The sequence below is a fragment of the Syngnathoides biaculeatus genome, chromosome 5, assembly GCF_019802595.1.
Source record: "Syngnathoides biaculeatus isolate LvHL_M chromosome 5, ASM1980259v1, whole genome shotgun sequence".
In the NCBI taxonomy this organism is placed as follows: domain Eukaryota; kingdom Metazoa; phylum Chordata; class Actinopteri; order Syngnathiformes; family Syngnathidae; genus Syngnathoides; species Syngnathoides biaculeatus.
In genome coordinates this window covers 24,980,052-24,999,882 of record NC_084644.1, presented here as the reverse complement: position 1 = coordinate 24,999,882, position 19,831 = coordinate 24,980,052, and the positions used below count along the sequence as shown (strand labels likewise).

The 19,831-nt window shown below is 38.5% G+C and overlaps 1 protein-coding gene across 4 annotated transcripts in view; it reads right to left on the bottom strand.

Annotated features, from left to right (window-relative positions):
• Positions 1 to 19,831, bottom strand: part of LOC133500874 (CUB and sushi domain-containing protein 3-like) — a 299,335-nt gene that overhangs the window by 68,234 nt on the left and 211,270 nt on the right. For all 4 annotated transcript variants that reach the window (XM_061820098.1, XM_061820099.1, XM_061820100.1 and 1 more), the window contains 7 exons: positions 18,718 to 18,903; positions 17,497 to 17,691; positions 16,995 to 17,168; positions 13,795 to 13,968; positions 12,588 to 12,761; positions 9,732 to 9,917; positions 8,441 to 8,614 (listed from right to left, as the gene is read on the bottom strand). In XM_061820098.1, coding sequence (XP_061676082.1) covers positions 8,441 to 8,614; positions 9,732 to 9,917; positions 12,588 to 12,761; positions 13,795 to 13,968; positions 16,995 to 17,168; positions 17,497 to 17,691; positions 18,718 to 18,903 — 1,263 coding nt within the window. The remainder of the gene's footprint in view (positions 1 to 8,440; positions 8,615 to 9,731; positions 9,918 to 12,587; positions 12,762 to 13,794; positions 13,969 to 16,994; positions 17,169 to 17,496; positions 17,692 to 18,717; positions 18,904 to 19,831) is intronic.

The following is a 19,831-nucleotide window of genomic DNA, read 5'->3' as shown; positions in this document are numbered from 1 at the left end:
CACGGGGCTCAGAAGCACACAACTGGATTCGTCACGTCAGCTGGAGATGATAAGCTTGTCTGTGGCAGGGGTGAACCTAAATTGTGTGCTAACACATATGCTACCATTTTATTGCAGTAGAGTGTCTTGAGAGAGTGCTCTTGAGTTCTCCATTCATCTAAGCTTATGGTTGCAAAGACACGTATGTGCCAGAGTGTGTGCCCCTATAAAAGCACCATGTAAAAGTGCATGTTTGTTTGTGTGCGTGTGTGACCCAAAGCATATGCCAAGCCTTAATGAGACTCCTTGGTTTAGGTGGGCAGGATGGCAACGCATGCACTGTGACAGCTATAATCTCATTAATTGGGATGGTGGAGGATTTGGTTTGCATTTGACTTCATGTCCGTTCACCCTCTGTAAGGACATTATTAAAGGCCTTTGCAATAGATGAGTGGAAGAGGCGAATGACTTGGCAAACCATTTTAAAACCCCTCATTTAAATTGAACAATTGAAGAATGATGAGGGCAGGCAGAGGCATATGTGGAAACCTACTATTTTCTGGCTTGCACCGTTGATGGGACACACCCTCAAACCCTGCTGGTCCAATCATTATTAGTAATATCCATCTATCCATCCATTTTCTTAGCTGCTTATCCTTTCAAGGGTCACGGAAGTGCTGGAGCCTATCCCAGCTGTCAACGGGCAGGAGGCAGGGTACACCTTGAACTGGTTACCAGACAATCACAGGGCACATAGAGACAAACAGCCACACTCACAACCTAGGGACAATTTAGAGTGTCCAATTTATGTATTAGTAATATAGTATATAGTAATATATATTTTCGACTTTTGCGGGATTCATAACTTTAAACTGCTCCCTTTGCACAATTGGCATTGCACTGGTCTATAACAGTGAACTGCAAACAGGTAAGCGGATTCTGTATAAGCTTAACATAATGTGGGGCGTTGATGCACTCTACCTCCTCCAAAGACTGGAACACTCTGCATCTTTGCACAACTGTGACACTTCAAAGAAATAGTTCCCTATTAAATGAATGTCTCTTGTTCTTCATTCTTGTTGAGAGAAAAATTATTTGTGTGTTGTTACATACTTAGAAATTAAAGGTAATTCTGATTTTAACTCTGAACATGGAGGGGTCATACTGCACATCTGAGGAGCTTCAGGTTAGAATATAACTCTCATGCCTGCATGTCCTACAAATATTATAAAGAGCCAAATATACTCAACTAATATATAAAGAAATAATCGTGAAAATACATCATTAAAGAGTACATCTTTATATTTTGGCTATTGTTTATTTTGAAGTGTCCAAGTGTTTGCACATAGATCAGGACAATGATGTCTTTGCTTCCTTCATTTTATACAATTTTGCCTTTGGGTGCATATGATGTCAGTATTTTCCACATATTGACTACAGTATGTGTAATAAGTAATGATACAAAATAATTCATGTATATTCCATTTGTATAACCTTATTGTACATTTTGCACGAGCTCCTGAAATCGCTGTCCACCATGCCATTGTGGAGAAACTGCCCATTAAAAAAACCTTCTGATAGTTTCAGTGACACTGCCATTTCCAGGTGAGGATAGATTGTTACAGAATAAAATACATTACATGTATTTCATACAAACTCCAATTTCATTGGAGTTGGAATATTAGGTAAAACGTAAATAAACGGAATACAATGATTTGCAATTTTTTTTTCAAGTGTGTATTTATAAGAATTCACCACAAGACAAGACACAACACATTTAATATTCAAAGTGATGAATATTATGTATTGTCCTTTGACAAATATGCTGTAAATTCAAATTTGATGCCGGCAACACGTCCCCCCAAAAAACTAGGACAGGGAAACTAAAGTTTGGGAAAGTTGAGGAATTGCCAAAAAAGGGGCATCCCGGGAGGCTCAGGTGTCAAAAAGTGAGGATGATGGAAGATTCACCATTTATGAATAACTGCTTGAGCAAATAGTCCATTTTTTTAAGAACAATGTTTCTCAACATACAATTCCACGAAATTAAGGGATTTTGACAAAGTGCTAAAGTATCACAAATTATGAAACATTTTTACATTTCAGAAAACAAATTAATACAAGCAAAAACACCTTAATATTTCAAAAATCAAATCCACCAAAATCAAAACAAATGACAAAATTAATTACAATTGAAGCAACCCAGAAAGGGTGTGGAATTTTTTTGAATGTCTGGGAAGTGGGACGTTCCCTTTCCGGGTTGTCTGGATTGTCATTTGTTTCGCCTTTTGTAAAAGTGTTTGTGCTTTTGTTAATGTTTTCTGAAATGTAAAAGTGTTTCGGTTTTTAGTAATTTCTCTCCTGAAATGTGAAAAGGTTTCATGTTTTGTTCATTTGTTTTCTGAAATGCAAAAGTGTTTCACAATTTGTTATATTGTTTTTACACTTTGGACCACCATAAAATAAGGTCCAAACAATCACCAAAAGATTCATAGAATTTGGGGATATTTCCGCATGTATGCAGCATAGCTGGAAAATGAACAGTGAATCCCCATAATCTTCGATCCCACAGGTGGCACTGCATTGACCCTCTGTTAACCAAGCAGGGTTCCAGGTTGTCTGAAATTGTACAACACTTGTCAATAATGGCAAATGCCAGGTCGGTAAACTGGAAAAGGGGCCCTAATGTACCATGTGCCAAAATGCAATATTTGTGTAAAACATATTGCCGCATGGGCTCAGGAACACTTAAGAAAACCACTGTCAGTTGACACCGTTCACACTACATTTACAAATGTAAGTTAAAGTGAAAGCCACAAAGAGTATCATCAACACTGAGAAATGCTGCCAACATCTCTGGACCCAAGCTCATCTAAGATAGGCTGACCCAAAGTGGAAAAGTGTACTGTCGTCTGATGAGTCCACATTTCAAGGATTTTGGAAATCCTCCAGCCAAGCAGGTAAAGGACTGTGTGGTTTGTCATGGATGCAAAATTCAAAAGATAGCATTGGCGATGGTACGGGAGTGTGTTAGTGTTCATTGCAGGTGCATCTTGCATGTCTGTGAGGTCACAATGCAGGTTTTGGAACAGCATATGCTACATCTTTTTCAAGGACATTTCTTGCTATTTCAGCAAGCCGACGCCAAGCCACATTCTGCAGGTGTTGCAGTAGTGCACCCTCGCAGTAAAACAGTGCGACAACTAAACTGACCTGCCAGCAGTCCGGTAGTGTCTCACTGCATTCCAGACCTGTCTCCCATTGAAAAGGAGTGGCACATTATGAAGTGGAAAATATGACAATGGAGAACCCGGATTATTGGGCAACTGAAGTTGAACAATAAGCAAGAGTGGCATTCTTCCACCTACAAAGCTTCAGCAATTAGTATCCTCATTTCCCAAATGCTTATTGAGTGATGTTCAAAGGAAATGTGATGTAACACAGTAGTAAAGATGACCCTGTCTCAGTTGTTCTGGAAGGTTTCCTGCAATCAAATTCAAATTTAGTGGAAAAAAGTAATATCGTGTCTTTGGGATGTATTTACTTGAATATGGAATCAAAAGGATTTTGGAAATTTTGTATTTGTTCTTATTTAGAGGTTAAACAATGTCCCAACTTCACTGGAATTTGGATTCGGGAATTTTCATCATCTGTATATAGTTTGGTGTTGGCAAGATTTACACGGCCACACTTACATAGTGAAAAATCTATTAAAATAAAAAACTATTGAGGAATTCAAAAATATGTTACATGATTTAGCTAGGTGAATGTCCACAGTTTGTTCTTTAATGGTAATATAAAATCAAAATGTTCAACTTGTTAGCAAGTTCACGTTTTGAAGTTTACATGTACCTTATCTGCTCGCAATTTATTTTATTTTATTTGTTGGACCTTGGCAAATATGCAATTCTAACAGCATAATATCGGCTTAAAACACTGAATATCAAGTTCAGTGGGAAATGTTAACATTTTTGATGAAAAGGGAACGTCTCAGTGGCACCATATGGTGATACGACTCATAGACATTCTGCATTTTATCTCAGTAAAATTATATTTGGTTAATCTCAAAGTATACACTACATGTTGCTTCATTAATTTATGCTGTCAGAAGCACAACAATGCTGTATTGAGTAATAAATATTTTCCATAACAGTATTATTATTAATAAATCATCTTAAAATCCCCTGTGTAACTCTGATCCATTAATTCCCAAACAAATTTTCTTCTCTGTAAAAAAAGGCTTCTAAACATAAAAAAGAAAAACACGATACATCTTACTTTTCAGTGATTAAATATTACATATGTCAAAGTAAATGTACTGAATCTAATGTGACTATTTCATCTATTTATTCATTTATTTATTTTTGCTGTCGTTATCCATGTTGGTGATGCACTGCAATGAATGCAGGAAATGAAGTAAAAAAAAATATACAAACTTATACCACTTCCTGGGAGGTTAATTTGTCATGACAACAGGGCGTTAATCAAATAACATAAATAACATGTTTAATTGTCTTTTAAAATTCTCCTTCACTGCCATTAGTGGCTGTTAAATTCAATTAGAGGACTGGCAGTGAAATAATGAAGGCGAGGCAAAGAGAAAATCTAATATACTGCACACACACACACGCACGCACGCAAGCACACATGCACAAGATAAATTATTGAAATACTTCTCGATTTATCCTTAGTAAGTAAAGAACAAAGAATAAATGCAAACACTCTCAAGTAGATTAAAGTAGATAGATCGTAAATGTTCTTCCCGTTTCCACGCAGGCTGATCAACTTCCCCTGTGCCGATACCTTTGAATGACTGAGACACACAAAACATTGACATTAAATGCAGGATTCACACTTCCAAGTGAAGTGAAGTGAAAACGCTGGCCAACAGGTCTGTTTATTATTATTATTTCTGGGTCGGTGAGAACAAGAAAACAAGTGACCGTTCAAGAGAAAGAGAATCCGATTAAATAAGAGGGAAGAGCACAGGAGGAACAAGGGGAGCATCCAAAAACATGTTTTCCCCTCTGGCTTGCTTTCAGATGAAGTCAAAGATGATGTCCTTCTATTTATTTATTTATTTGATGCAGGAAACAACATTTGCTTTTCCACGGTGAGGTCATTGAGGTGTAAGTGTTAGTTTTCTACGTTATTTTCCACTTTTTGCCTTCTGCAGACACATCAAGTAGCCCGCTAGTGCTTCTGGTGTAAAGTGGGAAATGCTGAAACGCTTTTGGTCCATTGGGACTCGCCGGACAGAAATGGCCCATTATTTTGACACAAAGGTACATTTTCAAAAATTCTGTAGGAGCTCCACAGGGGAACAGTTTGGGGCCAGTAAATGTGCCCAGTCAGTTGTTAACAATCCTATGCTGTAATTTGTCTGAACTTTACACACAGGCATTATCCAAATGTCCTTTTGGGCCATAACTGGCTCACCACTGTGGTGACAGTCTATTACATATTCTAACCTTTCCCGCTCACTCCCCAGGCAGAGAGTTTAGATTATATTGTATGTAGTATTTGTAAAAATGTGCAGACAATGCAAAGCAGCAGTAAAGTAACTAAAGTACTAACCCTTAGCCTCCAGGTCACCACCTACAAATGTCAAATGTGATTTATTTTTATTAAAGTGAAGAAAATCATGATTTGATCCCATGCTAAATTTGTACGTTTGCTCACTTACTTAGAAATTATCAATCACCAATTTTAAAGTTGTTCCCCAATTATCATAATAAATGGAGTATATGTTAAAATACATAAAAAGACTAATTGTAAAATATTGTACATTATAGTTGAATGAAATGAGCATTTTATCCCTACAAGTCAATCACAATTATGTCTCCCACATGCTGGTTATGCACAGCTAAGCACAATGAACCAATCACAAATGCCCGTGACATCAACTTGCCATGGGAATAAAGCACACCTATTGTCAGAATCACTTCAAGGCCCGCTTTCAGTTTTGTGGTGAAAACCTAAATGGCCAAGTGAAGAAGGCTTGGGAGAAAGTGCTACGGTCAGATCTAACCAAAGATGACCTATTAGGCGTTAGTTAATTCGACCTGCAGTGTTTGAAAGATGAAAGAAATGAAAAATCCAAGTATGACCTAAGAGAGACCACAATAAAAGTCAAGTATTAGGGTGGATTCAGTGAACAGGACGGGTAAACAAATGTGATTACCCTTAAGGGCTGCTGTGCATCAACTGATGCGACCAGACCCAACTGAGCTGAGCAACTGTGAGCTAATTACAGTCGGCAACTCCCTGCCTCACATCCATTTACTCGCTGCCATGAAAAAACTTCATCCCTGGATGTTTTTATAAATACTAACAATTATAATATTTTTGGTTTCACATGTACTGTACTGTATTCTTTTTCTACTGAAGTACACAAAAACATGTCCAGAAGATGTCAACAAAAAACAAATCTGATTGCCCTGCTCACTGTAGCCATATTATAATTCCAAAAAGAGGAATCGGCTAAATATAAGATGGAAATTGTGGTTACATGAGAGGCAATTGGGAATGATATGGCAATAATTTCCTGGACTCATGCATTTTGGCCAACAGAGACTCTCAAGGGATGGCTTTTTCCACACATTTGCCAGCGGCTGGCTGAATTTCACTTCATACCCAGAAACGGAATTTTTGCTGGGTAAGATCATGTCATACAACATCTGCAATGTCGCAGCACTTTTGGATTGCAGCAAATCTATTTGCTGAAAGTTAACCCTCTCATGAAGAAGTTCAGTACCATTCAATCGCATGCTCGGGATGTAGCGTGCTTGAGATTTTCAACCATATTTTCGTTGTTGGTACTAATATTCAGTATTTTGATGTCTGTGTTAATTTATGCTGTTTTTAATTGTGTTAATTTCCAATAATAAGGTTGGCATTTTATTTCTCCTTGTATTTGGGCATTGGGTACAGCTTTATTCAGTGTGTGTTGCTCATATGTCTGATGGAGCTCAACAGACCAAACATTACAGTAAATGTCTCATTGCTATGCTTAGAAACATTTCCAAATTAATTTCCCTCAATGAGATTCACATTTTAATACAATTTTTGACCTATCTTTGGCTAATATTTTGGCTATTACCATAATCACTAAACAACCATAATAGAGACTTTTTGACCATGAGAAAATAAAGCTAATTAATTATTTCCCCATCATATATTTATATTTTTGATCACACATAGGATAGGTGAGAAATTGTTTTAAGCTAATTCTACGTTCAAATTATTTTCCTTCTGGCCACAGCAATCAACCACCGTGGACAAAATGAGACGGACGTGGACGAGACGGATGTGGTGTGCAACATGCAGCCAAGGGATGGTCAAACGTGACAGGCCATGATTGCCAGGTTAGCCTTTTAAACTGCCCAAAAATTTGCCAAGACAGTCATTGTGCGCATGAAAAACCTATCCGCCCATAAAAAATTGACCGCAACAAAACTGAGAGTTTATAATAGCCCATGAGAAAATCTGGGCATGTCATCATTGTATTTCTCCATCATCCTCTTCCCTGTTTGGTTTTGCACATTTTGCCACTTTTTGTCACATTTTGTTCCAGTTTCTATGGCAAGCTAGGGTTTACGCTAGCCTTTTTGTTGCCTTGAATCTCGGCATGTCCTGGCGTAATGTTTTACAGTCTACAGGCTTGATGGCATGTGCTGTGTTGCGTTCCACTACGGTCTGACACAACTCACGTTGTCTAGGACGGCGTATAAAGCTAGGCCTGCAAAGGGAGCTGTGTACATTTGAAATACAAAAATACTAAAATAAAAAAAAACACTGCAAACAACTGACCAGTAGCGTAACGGTAGCGTCTGTAAAACAAGATGTATGTCCTGGTCTACCAATATAGACAAATGTAACTATTGTAAAGTTGCAATCTAAAAGGCATAGACATTTTTCTTCATATGAAAAAAGAATGAAAACATGACTTTGAGATACAATGAGTATGGTATGTAATATAATTAGCAGAGCTGTATTAAGTTTATGCTAAAAAAATGTAAAATAGCAGATGGTTGTTTTTCCAGACTGTTCTGCTTAATCTGTTTTACCTGCATGATATATGAACAATTTTTGTTGGGATGAAATGACAAAGAGTGTAGTCTTTATGAAAATTCTTTCGGACGAGACACAGCAGCAGAGGCATTGTTTGGGAAAGAGATGGCTTCAAAACAAACTCAGGGCTTTTCAAGGTCATGAAAGTTAGTTATGGAAGAATCCAGGCCAAGTATATACATTGTGCACATGTATATTTCAACAAAAATGTATGACATGCTGGCAGGATGGTGATTGTTTATGATAGCATTCATGTCAAGGCTAGAGGAAAATGGAATGGAAAGGTGGTGAAAAAGATGAATCCGTCTTGTTAATGTGTGCTTATGGAATATTGTTGGAATACTTTGTATGCGTGTGTGTGCGCGTAAGCGTGTGTACATGTGTGTACCTGAGCAGTGGGGCAATGGGCCACTCCAATGGCCATTAAGCTGACACGTGAGTGATGAGTCTCCTATGAGTTGGCGGTCTCCAGAGCAGGAATATCGCACTATGGAGCCAAAGGTGAACTTCTCTCCAATCATCACTCCGTGAGGAGGGTTACCTGGGTGGCCACACTCCACCTCTACATGACAGAGAGTGAGCAGTCAAAAATAGCAATATCAATGAAAGAACAAATGAATGAAGGAACTGGTATTACATGGCTCAGTGCCCTTCACAAAATAACCATCCAAACAGCCACTGTATGTTGGGGACACTATTTCATGCTTCTTAAACACTCATCAGATTGTTGTTATTAAATAACATTTCTCAGACTGCTTCTTTATTCGGTCCCATTGGGGTGCATGGAAAGCTCCTCAGTGGCATTTCCACTGGTAGGATTTTTTTTTTTTTGGTGTTTTCAGAAAAGTGGTCACAGTTTTACTATGAAAATGTTTGTATTTTGTCTTTTAAAATCTATACTTGGGGTCAAACAGTAAAATAAAAATAAAAATAAAAGAGAAATAAATAAATAAATAAATAAATAAAACATGCTGATAAGATATATATTGTGCATGTCTTTGGCCATGCACTTCTAGTTTTTCTGGGTTTTGTCTTGATTAAATAGCATACTCACTCAAATGCAATTAGTTTCCAACAAAGCCAAATGATCTCCATAACTATCTCCAGTTGCCAACACTACTGTATATCGCTTGCATTTGGTTTAATAAAATACATTTTCTGTTGTGGACGGAGATGTGAAGTCATTGCTTTAAGCACTGTGCACACATAATGAGCTTGGTGTCTGAGAGGAACATTAGAATCTTATACACAGCAGCTCATCTGTTGTTTGAACTAGAGTGGTTTATTCTCAGATATTTGCTGTTGTTTGAACAATTACTCCATAACACAATCTATTGATTAGATACCAATGCTGCTTTAAAAAAAAAACATTCTATGACACAAACTATTGATTTGATACAAGAGGTGCAAAGTTTCAGAAAACACTCCAGAGTTGAACCATTTATGCGTACTTTTCACATAAATAGAGAACAGGAAAGAAAAGTGAGAGACGCCAAAAGACTACAGTACATAGAACAGACGAAAGGACTGACAGACAGAGAGAGAGAGAGAAAGAGAGAGAGAGAGAGTGAGAGACTGCACACTGTATTACTGCCTGCCATACCCATGCAAATGTCACACATTCATTCATTGTATTCACAGTTTTGTTTTAAGTAAGCATGATGAAATAACAACAGTACCAATGCATTCTGGCAGAGGTTTGTCCCAGTGACCAGCCGGTTGGCAGGTGAGTACGGAGGAGCCGAATAGGTAATAGCCAGGGTTACAGTCATAGAACACCACACTGCCAAATGTAAAGTTGCCATGCTCAATCTTGCTTTCACGGATTGAATTGGCGGGAATGCCGGGATCTGTGCAGTTCACCACTGTATGGAAAATCAAAATAAAAAGGTGGTGTAGGTTATTTTTTTTCCATTTATTTAAACTTTATTTATTCAGGCCAGGCAATTAAGAACACATTCTCATTTGCCTATCTGGGGATGAGGCAGTAGACAACAAGGTAAACCAAAGCAAAATACAAACACAATTCTAATAAAGTTGGGACGTTGTGTTAAATAAAAACAGAATACAATGATATGAAAATCAGGTTAAATGTATATTTAATTGAATCAACTGCAAAGACAAGATATTTATTGTTCAAACTGATAAAACATTTGCAATTAATCATTAACTTAGAATTTTGTGGCAACACACACCAAAAAAGCTGGTAAAGGGAAAGTTGAGGAATGCTCATCAAATACCTGTTTGGAACACCCCACAGGTGGACAGGCTCATTGGGAACAGGTGGGTTTCATGATTGGGTAGAAAAGGATCTTTCCTGAATTGTTGAGTCATTCACAAGCCAAGATGGGGGCGAGGTTCACCTCTTTGTGAACAAGCGCGTGAGAAAATAATCTAACAATGTTTCTCAATGTACAATTTAGGGATTTCATCATCTACAATCCATAATATCATCAAAATGTGGAGAAATCGCTGCATGTAAACGGCAAGATGGAAAACCAACATTGAATGCCTGATGCCTCAAGTAGCATTGCATCAAAACCGACAATGTGGGTAATGGGATAATACCACTTGGGCTCAGAAAACCAATGTCAGTAAATACAGTTCAGCACTACACTACACTAAATTACAGACATTGGGGCCACAGAGGAAAAGAACAATCTGTAATGTTACGGATGCAAAGTAAAAAAAAAAACAGCATCTGTGATGGTATGGGGCTGTGTTAGTGCCAATGGCAAAGGTAACTTACACATATGTGAAGCCACTATTAATGCAGAAATGAAAATACAGGTTTTGGAGAAACATATGCTGCCATCCAAGCAACGTCTTTTTCATTGATGCCCCTGCTTATTTCAGCAAGACAATGCCAAACTATATTCTGCACATGTTACAACAGTGGGGCTTTGTTGTAAAAGAGTGCAACTACGAGGCTGGCCTGCCTGAAGTCCAGACCTGTATAACCGTTGAAAATGTGTGGAACATTATGAAGCATAAAATATGAAAATGGAGACCCCAGACTGCTGAACAGTGAAAATGTCTTTGTAGTGTGTTCAATTAAATATAGGATGAACATGATTTACAAGTCATTGCATTCTGTTTTTATGTTTAACAATGTCCCAAATTCATTGGAAGTGTGTTTGTACAAGCAAAGGCCAAGAATAGCTTTAGTATATATCCCACACAAAACCATTGCTTTATAAGATTGTAGTGAAAAAAAAAATATATTAAATCATACAATGTTCAGCATGAGGAAAACATCTCAATCTTGTAACTTTAATGAAATGATATATTACTTTGGTGTGTTGCCTTGACTACTTCTAGTACTGCCATTTTATTTCAATATGAGCATAAAACCCCCACTAAACAACATCACAAAATCTTTGTAAAATTGCCCTGACTCCCTTTTAGAAGCCTAATTTGAATAAAGGCCACATGCAAGTATGTAGGTGTGAGCAAAATTAAAATAGAATTGACACGACCTGAAGAAAATTATTTTCGACCGAGTCTAGGCTATATTAAGCGCAGTCAGTAACTGGAACACCAGACACTTTTTCCTGAAAACAAAGCACTGAAAGCATCAATTGCCAGACATTTGCAAGCATCCACTTTCAGAGAAGCTAAATCTTCAAAATGACACTGCTGACAAGGTTTTTCCGACCACTGAAATACAATGAGGGTGAAATTAAGTTCAGCGCTTCATCAAATCGCATCAGTAATGCAAATGCTCTGCAGAGTTGGCTTACTGTGAGTAATTATAGCTACTAAAAGACATATTTTGACAAAGGAAGGCGTAATGACAGATGAATATGATTTTAATATTTTGTTTACTACAGTTAAGTCTGTCTTTATGGCCTCTTTATACTCATTCCAACTTTTTAAAAAACTTTTTCTTACATCTGTCCACTAAACTCACTAAGGTAAATTGTTTTGAACAACAGTACAGAGGAAAGCAGGTATGATCTACACTTAAAAAAAAAAAAAAAAAAACACCCATAAACAAGACCAACGGTCTCTTCTCCAATGGAAAGCTGCTGGAGAAAAGAATCAGGTGGCTCTGTGCCCCGCAACTATCAAGCGGCATAATTAAGTCTACCTGAATACTGTACATAAATTTAAATTCTAGAATTTGGATTCTATGGTACGGGTGTCGACGGGTCCACCTAGAACAGGCACTGAGAGAGACAGCGAGAGAAAATAACCTCAGATATCCATATTTGTTTTATCTGCACCAAAATCATCACACTTGAAAGTACAGTATATACGTTTCATGAAAATACTGGAGTCATGATTCAGACTCTCGTTCTGGCCGGAGGTAATTGTAAATTTTGCAGATGTAGCTGATGAGGACCCTACTGTTATTCAGTACTAAAGGGAATAAATTCAATCTCATTATTACTGTATACTCATTTACAGTACAAATTTATCCTCATTCCTAAACAGTATTGGTAGGGTATCTACCTCCCGCAGTTGCACTTTTACACAAGAACTGTAGCAAAACCAAACTATTAATCATGTGCCCATGTTTTAAGTCTCACCTCTACATGTTGCAGGCTGCTGGCTCCACTGGCGGTTAGCCTGGCACTGGGCTGAAGAAGGCCCCTCCAGGGTGTAGCCTTTATTACAGGAGAAGCGCACCACGTCGTTGTAGTTATAGCCATCACCTATAGTGCGGCCGTAGATGGGGCTGCCGGGGTGGCCGCACGTGACAGCTGATATTGACAAATAGCATCCAGGGACAGGAAAGGAAGGTGGAGGAAGAGAAGAGAAAAGCAAGAAGAGGCATGGTGGAGAGAGAGGAATTTATAAAATGCAATGGAGGAGAGGTGTTCATTGACACCCATCATAAAAGAATGCCGTTACCAAAAAAATTACCTCCACAGCACAGCAGATGAATTAAAGATCATTATTTTATGCGTTTATGTGGCGAAGTAAAAACTGTTGTTCGGTTTGTCAATAGCTTAGAATCATATTATGGGGATGACACTGGCATATGTAATACCCAGTCAAATAATAATAATAATAATGAAATAAAAATAGAGGGAATGCAAAGGTAGTTCCCACATTTCTCTACGCAACAACATCAGTTTCACTTGATTTTGTTAGATATTGTATCATTGGACAGGTGGTACTTATCAAAATACATCAAATTTCTATACTGCTTATTCTCACTATGGTGTGCTGGAGCCCATCCCATCTATCTCCAGGCAAGAGGCAGGGTGCACTCCGAAATAGTCACCAGCCAATCCTCACTAGATAAATCACTATTTTCACACACATTCACAGTTATGGGCACAGAGTTTTCAATTAACCGACATGCATGTAGGAGCACCTCAGAAAAAAACAAAGCAAAACATGCAAGCATGGGGAGAACATGCAAATTCAACATGGAGGAGGCATGATTTTAACCTGGGTCCTTAGAATAGTGAGGCAGACACTCTAACCAGTCATCTACTGTGCCATCATTTACTTACATGGACCGAAGAGTTAACCAGTCAGCGACCATGCTTCAAAATAACTCATCCATCCATTCATCCATCTATTTTCTGAGCCGATTATCGTCACAAGGGTCGTGGAACAAATTAACCCAAATATCTAATTTCTTCAAACAAATGGAATAGGTAAGTGTCACTTTTTATTCTCTTAACACTGGCACTAATAAAGAAAACTATAACCAAAATCACGTTATTAATTAAGATAGACTAGACCACTGGATTGACAGAAAGACTAAGTACAGGTACTTACAGATACACACTGGGAGTTGTCCAGACCACTTGTGGTCCTGCTGGCAGATCCGGACGGAGGAGCCAATGAGCCTAAATCCAGAGTTGCACTGGTAAACCACAGTGTCTCTGTAACCAAAGTTCTCCCCAATCACCTGTCCATTCACGATCTTCTCAGGAGTGCCACAGTGACCAGCTGAAGGAAGAAGAAATGAAAAATATGTATATTTTGGAAAAAATCAAAACAAATACACCATGTTCCAAATGATATGACAAGTCTCATTTTTGAAGATTATTTTCATTAATCACCGACCACAGTGCTTTAGGTTAATCCAAACTGTTTATAAACCTCAAAGTATGTTTAAGAGTAAAGGGGACATTTAAACTTCACTTAGGAGGATATAAATACATGGACAATAATTCGGCAACTATCAGTGAGAAGAATTATTACGCAAATAAACGAAAAACAGACTCTTTTATTTTTTCTTTATGAGTGAGAATTATAAAGAAACAAAAGAAAACTTTCCAATCACAATTGATAGAAACTGATACATATAAAAAAATTGACTAATACAGCCACCTTTTTTTTTTCCAATAACAGAGGTAAACCTTCCATCCATGGATTCTGTCAGTTTCTTGATTTATAGCCAATCAGGTTTTTGTGCAGCAGAAACCTCAGCCTCCCAAACATTGCCCTGAGATTTGTACTGTTTTTCTTGACTGAGTATCTCCCTTTTAACAACTGCCCAAAACTTTTCATTTGGGTTCATGTCAGGTGAGGAAGGAAGCCATTTCATCACTCTTTCATCGTTCAAGCCTTTATTGGCCAGCCACACAGAGGAGTACTTAGATGCATGTGATGGAGCATTGTGCTACATAAAAATCATTGTCTTTCTGACGTCTGCAAACGTCTTCCTTGGATACTACCTGAAGTGTCTTCTAAAAACCGACAGAATATTTGGAAGTAGATTTTGAGACCATCCTCAAGCAAAAAAACAAACAAAAAAAGGCCCAAATAGCTCATTTTTAGTTATACCAGTTCATTCCAGTATCCCACCTCCACATCTTAGTCCAAGTGGAGCTCTGTGCTCATTAGTGATCCAGCCACAGGCCCATCCATCTGGTCCGTCAACAGTCGTTCTCTTTTCTTTTTGTGGTGGAAAATGTGTTTTACATATATATTAAATAGCAGTTCTATTTATTCTACCATCAACTTTGTTTTGTTGTGTCTTCTAGTTCTCCTGGTCATGCTGTTCATAACACTTGTCCCTAGATGCTTTATTGTTATGTAGTTCTACTGTCTCCATGTGTGTAATACTTGGTACAGCTGGGCTTAGATAATTGTTTTTTCTTTCTCACTTTGTTATAACAAAGGAATTTTTAATATCTGAAATTAAGTAAGGGGAGACAATTCGTAAGACAAGTATCTTTTAATCTCTTTGCAAAAACCTTTCTTTTTGGAAAAAAAAAAAAAAAACAATGAAATGATTTTTTTCCTTATTTATGGTGTCAAAACACTTGCTGTCAGAAGTGGGACTCCAATCCAATTAGGATGGGGGACTGCCCGGCTGCCCCTCCTTGAGAAATCTATTTTCAACTATTTCTTGGACCAGTCTAGACACTCCAGCTTTTGGGTCTTCTTCATTGGCAATCTTTTTTGAGGTTTTCTTAAATTGGCCACGTTTCTGAACACTGAACATCTTGTACTTAAAGGTATTCAAGGTAGGTTGCAAATTTGAAAAATGACAGAACTTGCAGATAATGGGTTCCTTGAACCTCCACTCTTGAGTCTTCTCAAATACTTGGTTGTTATATGCCGTCTTTTTCTCCCACCACATTTCTCACAACTTTACTGACTATTCACAACAAAACATTGGAAATGTCAAGAGTATTACAGCTTATGAGAAAACTTTGATAATTTTGGACTTTTCAAAGTCAGTTAATATTCTTTTTTGGCCCATTCAGCAGAAAGAAAAGCTGCCCAAAAAAAAAAAAAAAATCCCTCACTGGTATGAACTGTTTTTTTTCCCCTTGAGTCATCAAAGAAAGAATAGGTAAGCCAAGTGTTGGCCACATTTTATGATGAAGCCCACTTGAATTCTAAACAGGGCACGCCCTGTTGCAATATGATTTGCTGCTGCAGGAGTCAATCATTGCAGCCTGCCACGTCTTGCCTCGAACAGTAGTGAAATTCACAATACTGTGAGAAGCGGCGAAGCGAGTGAGTTTGATGATGAACCCATCAGTTACTGTCCCTTGTCAAAAAAGACAAACTTGACAGCATGAGAATTTTTGGGTTACCAAAAAAAAAACAAAAAAACAGCCAGCCACGGGTTGTAGGAGGAAGGTAAGGAACTTGTAAAATGGTCAGAGCACTATCCATTACTCTCTCCATCCATTTTTTGTGCAACTTATCCTCACAAGGGTCGTGGGAGTTCTGGAGCTGATCCCAGACATTTTGGGGCAGGAGGTGGGGTAGACTCGAATTGGTTGCCAACCAATCACGGGGCAGACATAAACAACAATTTGTAATAATCTTCACACCGATGGGAAATTTAGAGTCGTCAATTGAGCTACCGTGCATGTTTAGGGGAAATGGGAGGACACCAGAGTGCCCTAAAGAAACCCACACAGGCAAGAGAAGAACATGCAAACTCCACACAGGTGGGGCCAGGATTTGAACCCTGGTCCTCAGAACTGTGAGGCAGAGGCGCTAGCCATCATTTACTTTCATGAATAAGCTAATTTTCCAAGTTACAAGGAAAATTAAATAGTTGCATTCCTAACTGAAAGGCAGATTCCAATTAATGAACTCAATTTTAACCTGAGCTTCATGTGTAATTCCAGGCATAATTCATCTGTACCATACCTTTAAGGTTAAAATAAAAATTAATAATAAATTCAATCTTCCATCACTGGTTTATAACAAATAAAAATGATCACACATTTGAAGGGCATGTTTCTTTAAAAGTTGTGTCACTGTGCTGAGCAAACATATGAGGTGACCATGTTGATTTCCCACATGCTAACCAGAACCAGAGCAAATTGGACATATTTCCCAATTGTTTACAACCATCAGCCACAAGTGCTTGGCAAGTGAGCCAGTAAACAGCCATCCACTGGTTCCCCAGCTGTTTCTGGCCCATTTTGGCTGACTATAAAGCCCCAGCTGCTTTTGCCCCAAAATGTGACTTTGGTTTTAACATTTGTCAGAACACTTACCCAGGCACTGAGTGTCTATTCCACTCCAAAGTCCGGACAGGAGACACTCTCTGACAGTCGATCCAGTTAAAACGTATCCAAGGTTGCAGCTGAAAATGGCTGATGCTCCAAAGGTAGTCTGAGTGCCGATTTTCTTTCCATTAGGTGGAATGGGCAGGTCGCCACATGAAACAACTACAAGAGATAAAAAAATTAGAAGATGGAGGAGAAGGTAAAAACTACAAAAGTGAGGCACCGAGCTGTTAAGTATAATAACAAGTTGATTCACTCAGGCTCATAATAAAACAAATGTATGACACTGAAGCTAAGCACTTAAAGTCAGGTGGAAATTAATTTACAAACTAATCAATTCTCTTCGACAAAACTCAGTATGCAGTGTGGGGGCTGTGCACTTCTCTCAAATGTTGTACTTTTTCTTTTCTTAGTTTTTCATGTCCTCTTATTATAATACATTTGCTTATTTTAGAAAACAACAACAACAACAACAACAACAAAAACTCACTTCTGCATCGGGGCCTTTCATTCCTCCAACTCCAAACCCCATTTGCCAGGCACTGGATGTGAGAGGGACCAACACGGAAGTATCCCGGATTGCAGGTGAATATTATTTTGGTGCCGTATTCATAAGACGACCCATTAACTATACTCCATCTCCCATGGTCCAGAGAGAAGGAGCTAAGACTGGGGCACATCATAACTGAGCCAGAGTAATACAAAAAGAGAGAAGACATTTTTGAATGATTTCCAGGTAAATGGATTGACATCTGCTCCCACTTCCTCTGTCATTGCTCATAAACAGTGGAGAACTCATAAAAATACTTTAGAAACTACACAGTGTAGTGCAAATGCAAGTCATTCATTTTTTAGAATGTAAATGAAAACTTTTCTGCATTTATTCAAATGTGCTTGAGCTAACAAAGCTGTTTCTGAGCTGGTATCCCGTAAAACCAAAAGAATCAAAACAAAGGCAGCTGTGCCTTTTTCCTCCTGCATTGTAATGCACACATACAGCATAAACACTAGTCCAGGTGGTAAATAATGTTGTCAATCAAATCTTGCATTGACTTTCAAACTTGGAGCCACGCTGATGACTTAATCGGCACTAGCTACCACAGATCCATTTCCACCAAGCCATGCAATTTGTTTCAGTGGTATCCACTTTAATTGTTAGCAACTGTTTCCATTGTCATCAGTCATACCAGTGAACTAGAAAACTGTGGCTTATACCCCCAAGGAAGGATAATGACAATGTGTGTGTGTGTGTGTGTGTGTGGTTAAGTGTAGCTGGACACACAGCTATTTTGCTGAATGATAGACAATCATCACTTCCATGCAAGAATGTATGAACCTTTAAATAACACAAAGATATAATTTCAAAGAATACAATTAATTATGATACATGATGCAGCAAAAATATTTGTAGAATTCCCCATGGTTGTTAAATTAACTAGCCAGTTACAATGATGTTACATTATCCTGCATAACCCATGGTAGAAACATCAAACAACTGAACTGTAGAGTTTGGTGAACAAATAATACTCATCGTCATTCTTATCATCTGAATGTTTTGTATTGTTAAACATCTGACGCTGTTGCAGCTTACTAGTTCTACTACTTAGTACTGAAGACTCATTGCTCGATGATCTACGACTTCTGTGAAATGGACTCAAAACAATCGAATCGGTATCTCCTTGCCTCCTCCGCCAGCTGAATTTATACTCACGGATGCATCCCGGTATCTTGTTGTGGTTGCTCCAGGTACCGTCTGGGTGGCAGACTGTTGTGGTTAGCTCTTTGGAGGACAGCCGGTAACCACTGTTACAAAAGTAGGTCACCCGTGTGCCAACGGAATAATCAGCAGCGAGGACACCTCCATTCACCGGCGCACTAGGCACGCCACAGGAAACAGCTGCAGGAAGCAAGAAGACATTTGTTGACCAAGTTTTATTGCGCAGACAGGATGGATTATGCGGGGAGAAGATTCTCTCTCTAGAACAAGTCGATCAAGTGTCGCTTTCACTTATTAAATGAAATAAATGCAAGGCAATTCCTGAAGTCTGAGCACCTTTCTGGGTTATAAATATGCCCTAATTATTATGACAAATTATAATACTAGTATTTTTCATCATTATTTAATAGTGGCTTTATCGTTCATAGGGTATGGAAAAAGTAAGAGGAACTTTTGCAACTTTATGAACAATTTAATTTGCAGTATTTTAACATACTGTACTCAAATAGAACCAGCATAAGTAAAACTAGCGGCTTGAGTACCTTATGCAATTTAACTTTTATGTACATTTTTATGGAAGATTTAGCAGTGTTGAGGGATATATTTGCATGCCCCAAACCACGGCGCTTGCAGAACTCCTTCAGTCCCTTTGAACGTTCTAGTTTAGTGCCCTTTTTACCCTTTTGCACATATTTAATGACACAGAAGTAAGTCCATCCCAGGTTGATGATTGCATATAAAAGTTATCCAATCAGTACTCAACCAGTTCCCTAACCATGCTTTGTGAAGCCAATGATCCATCCATTCTCTGAGCCACTTGTCCTCACAAGGGTCACGGGAGTGCAAGAGACAATCCCAGCTATCTTTGGGCAGGAGGTGGAGTACACCCTGAACTGATTGCCAGCCCATCACAGGGCACATGGAGACAGACAACAGTCGCAGTCACGATCATACCTAGGGGCAATTTAGAGTGTCCAATTAATGTTGTATGTTTTTGGAATGTGGGAGGGAACCAGAGTGCCCGAAGAAAACCCATGCAACCCCGGGTGGAACATGCAAACTCTACACAGGCAGTGCCGGGATTTGAAACATGGTCTTCAGAACTGTG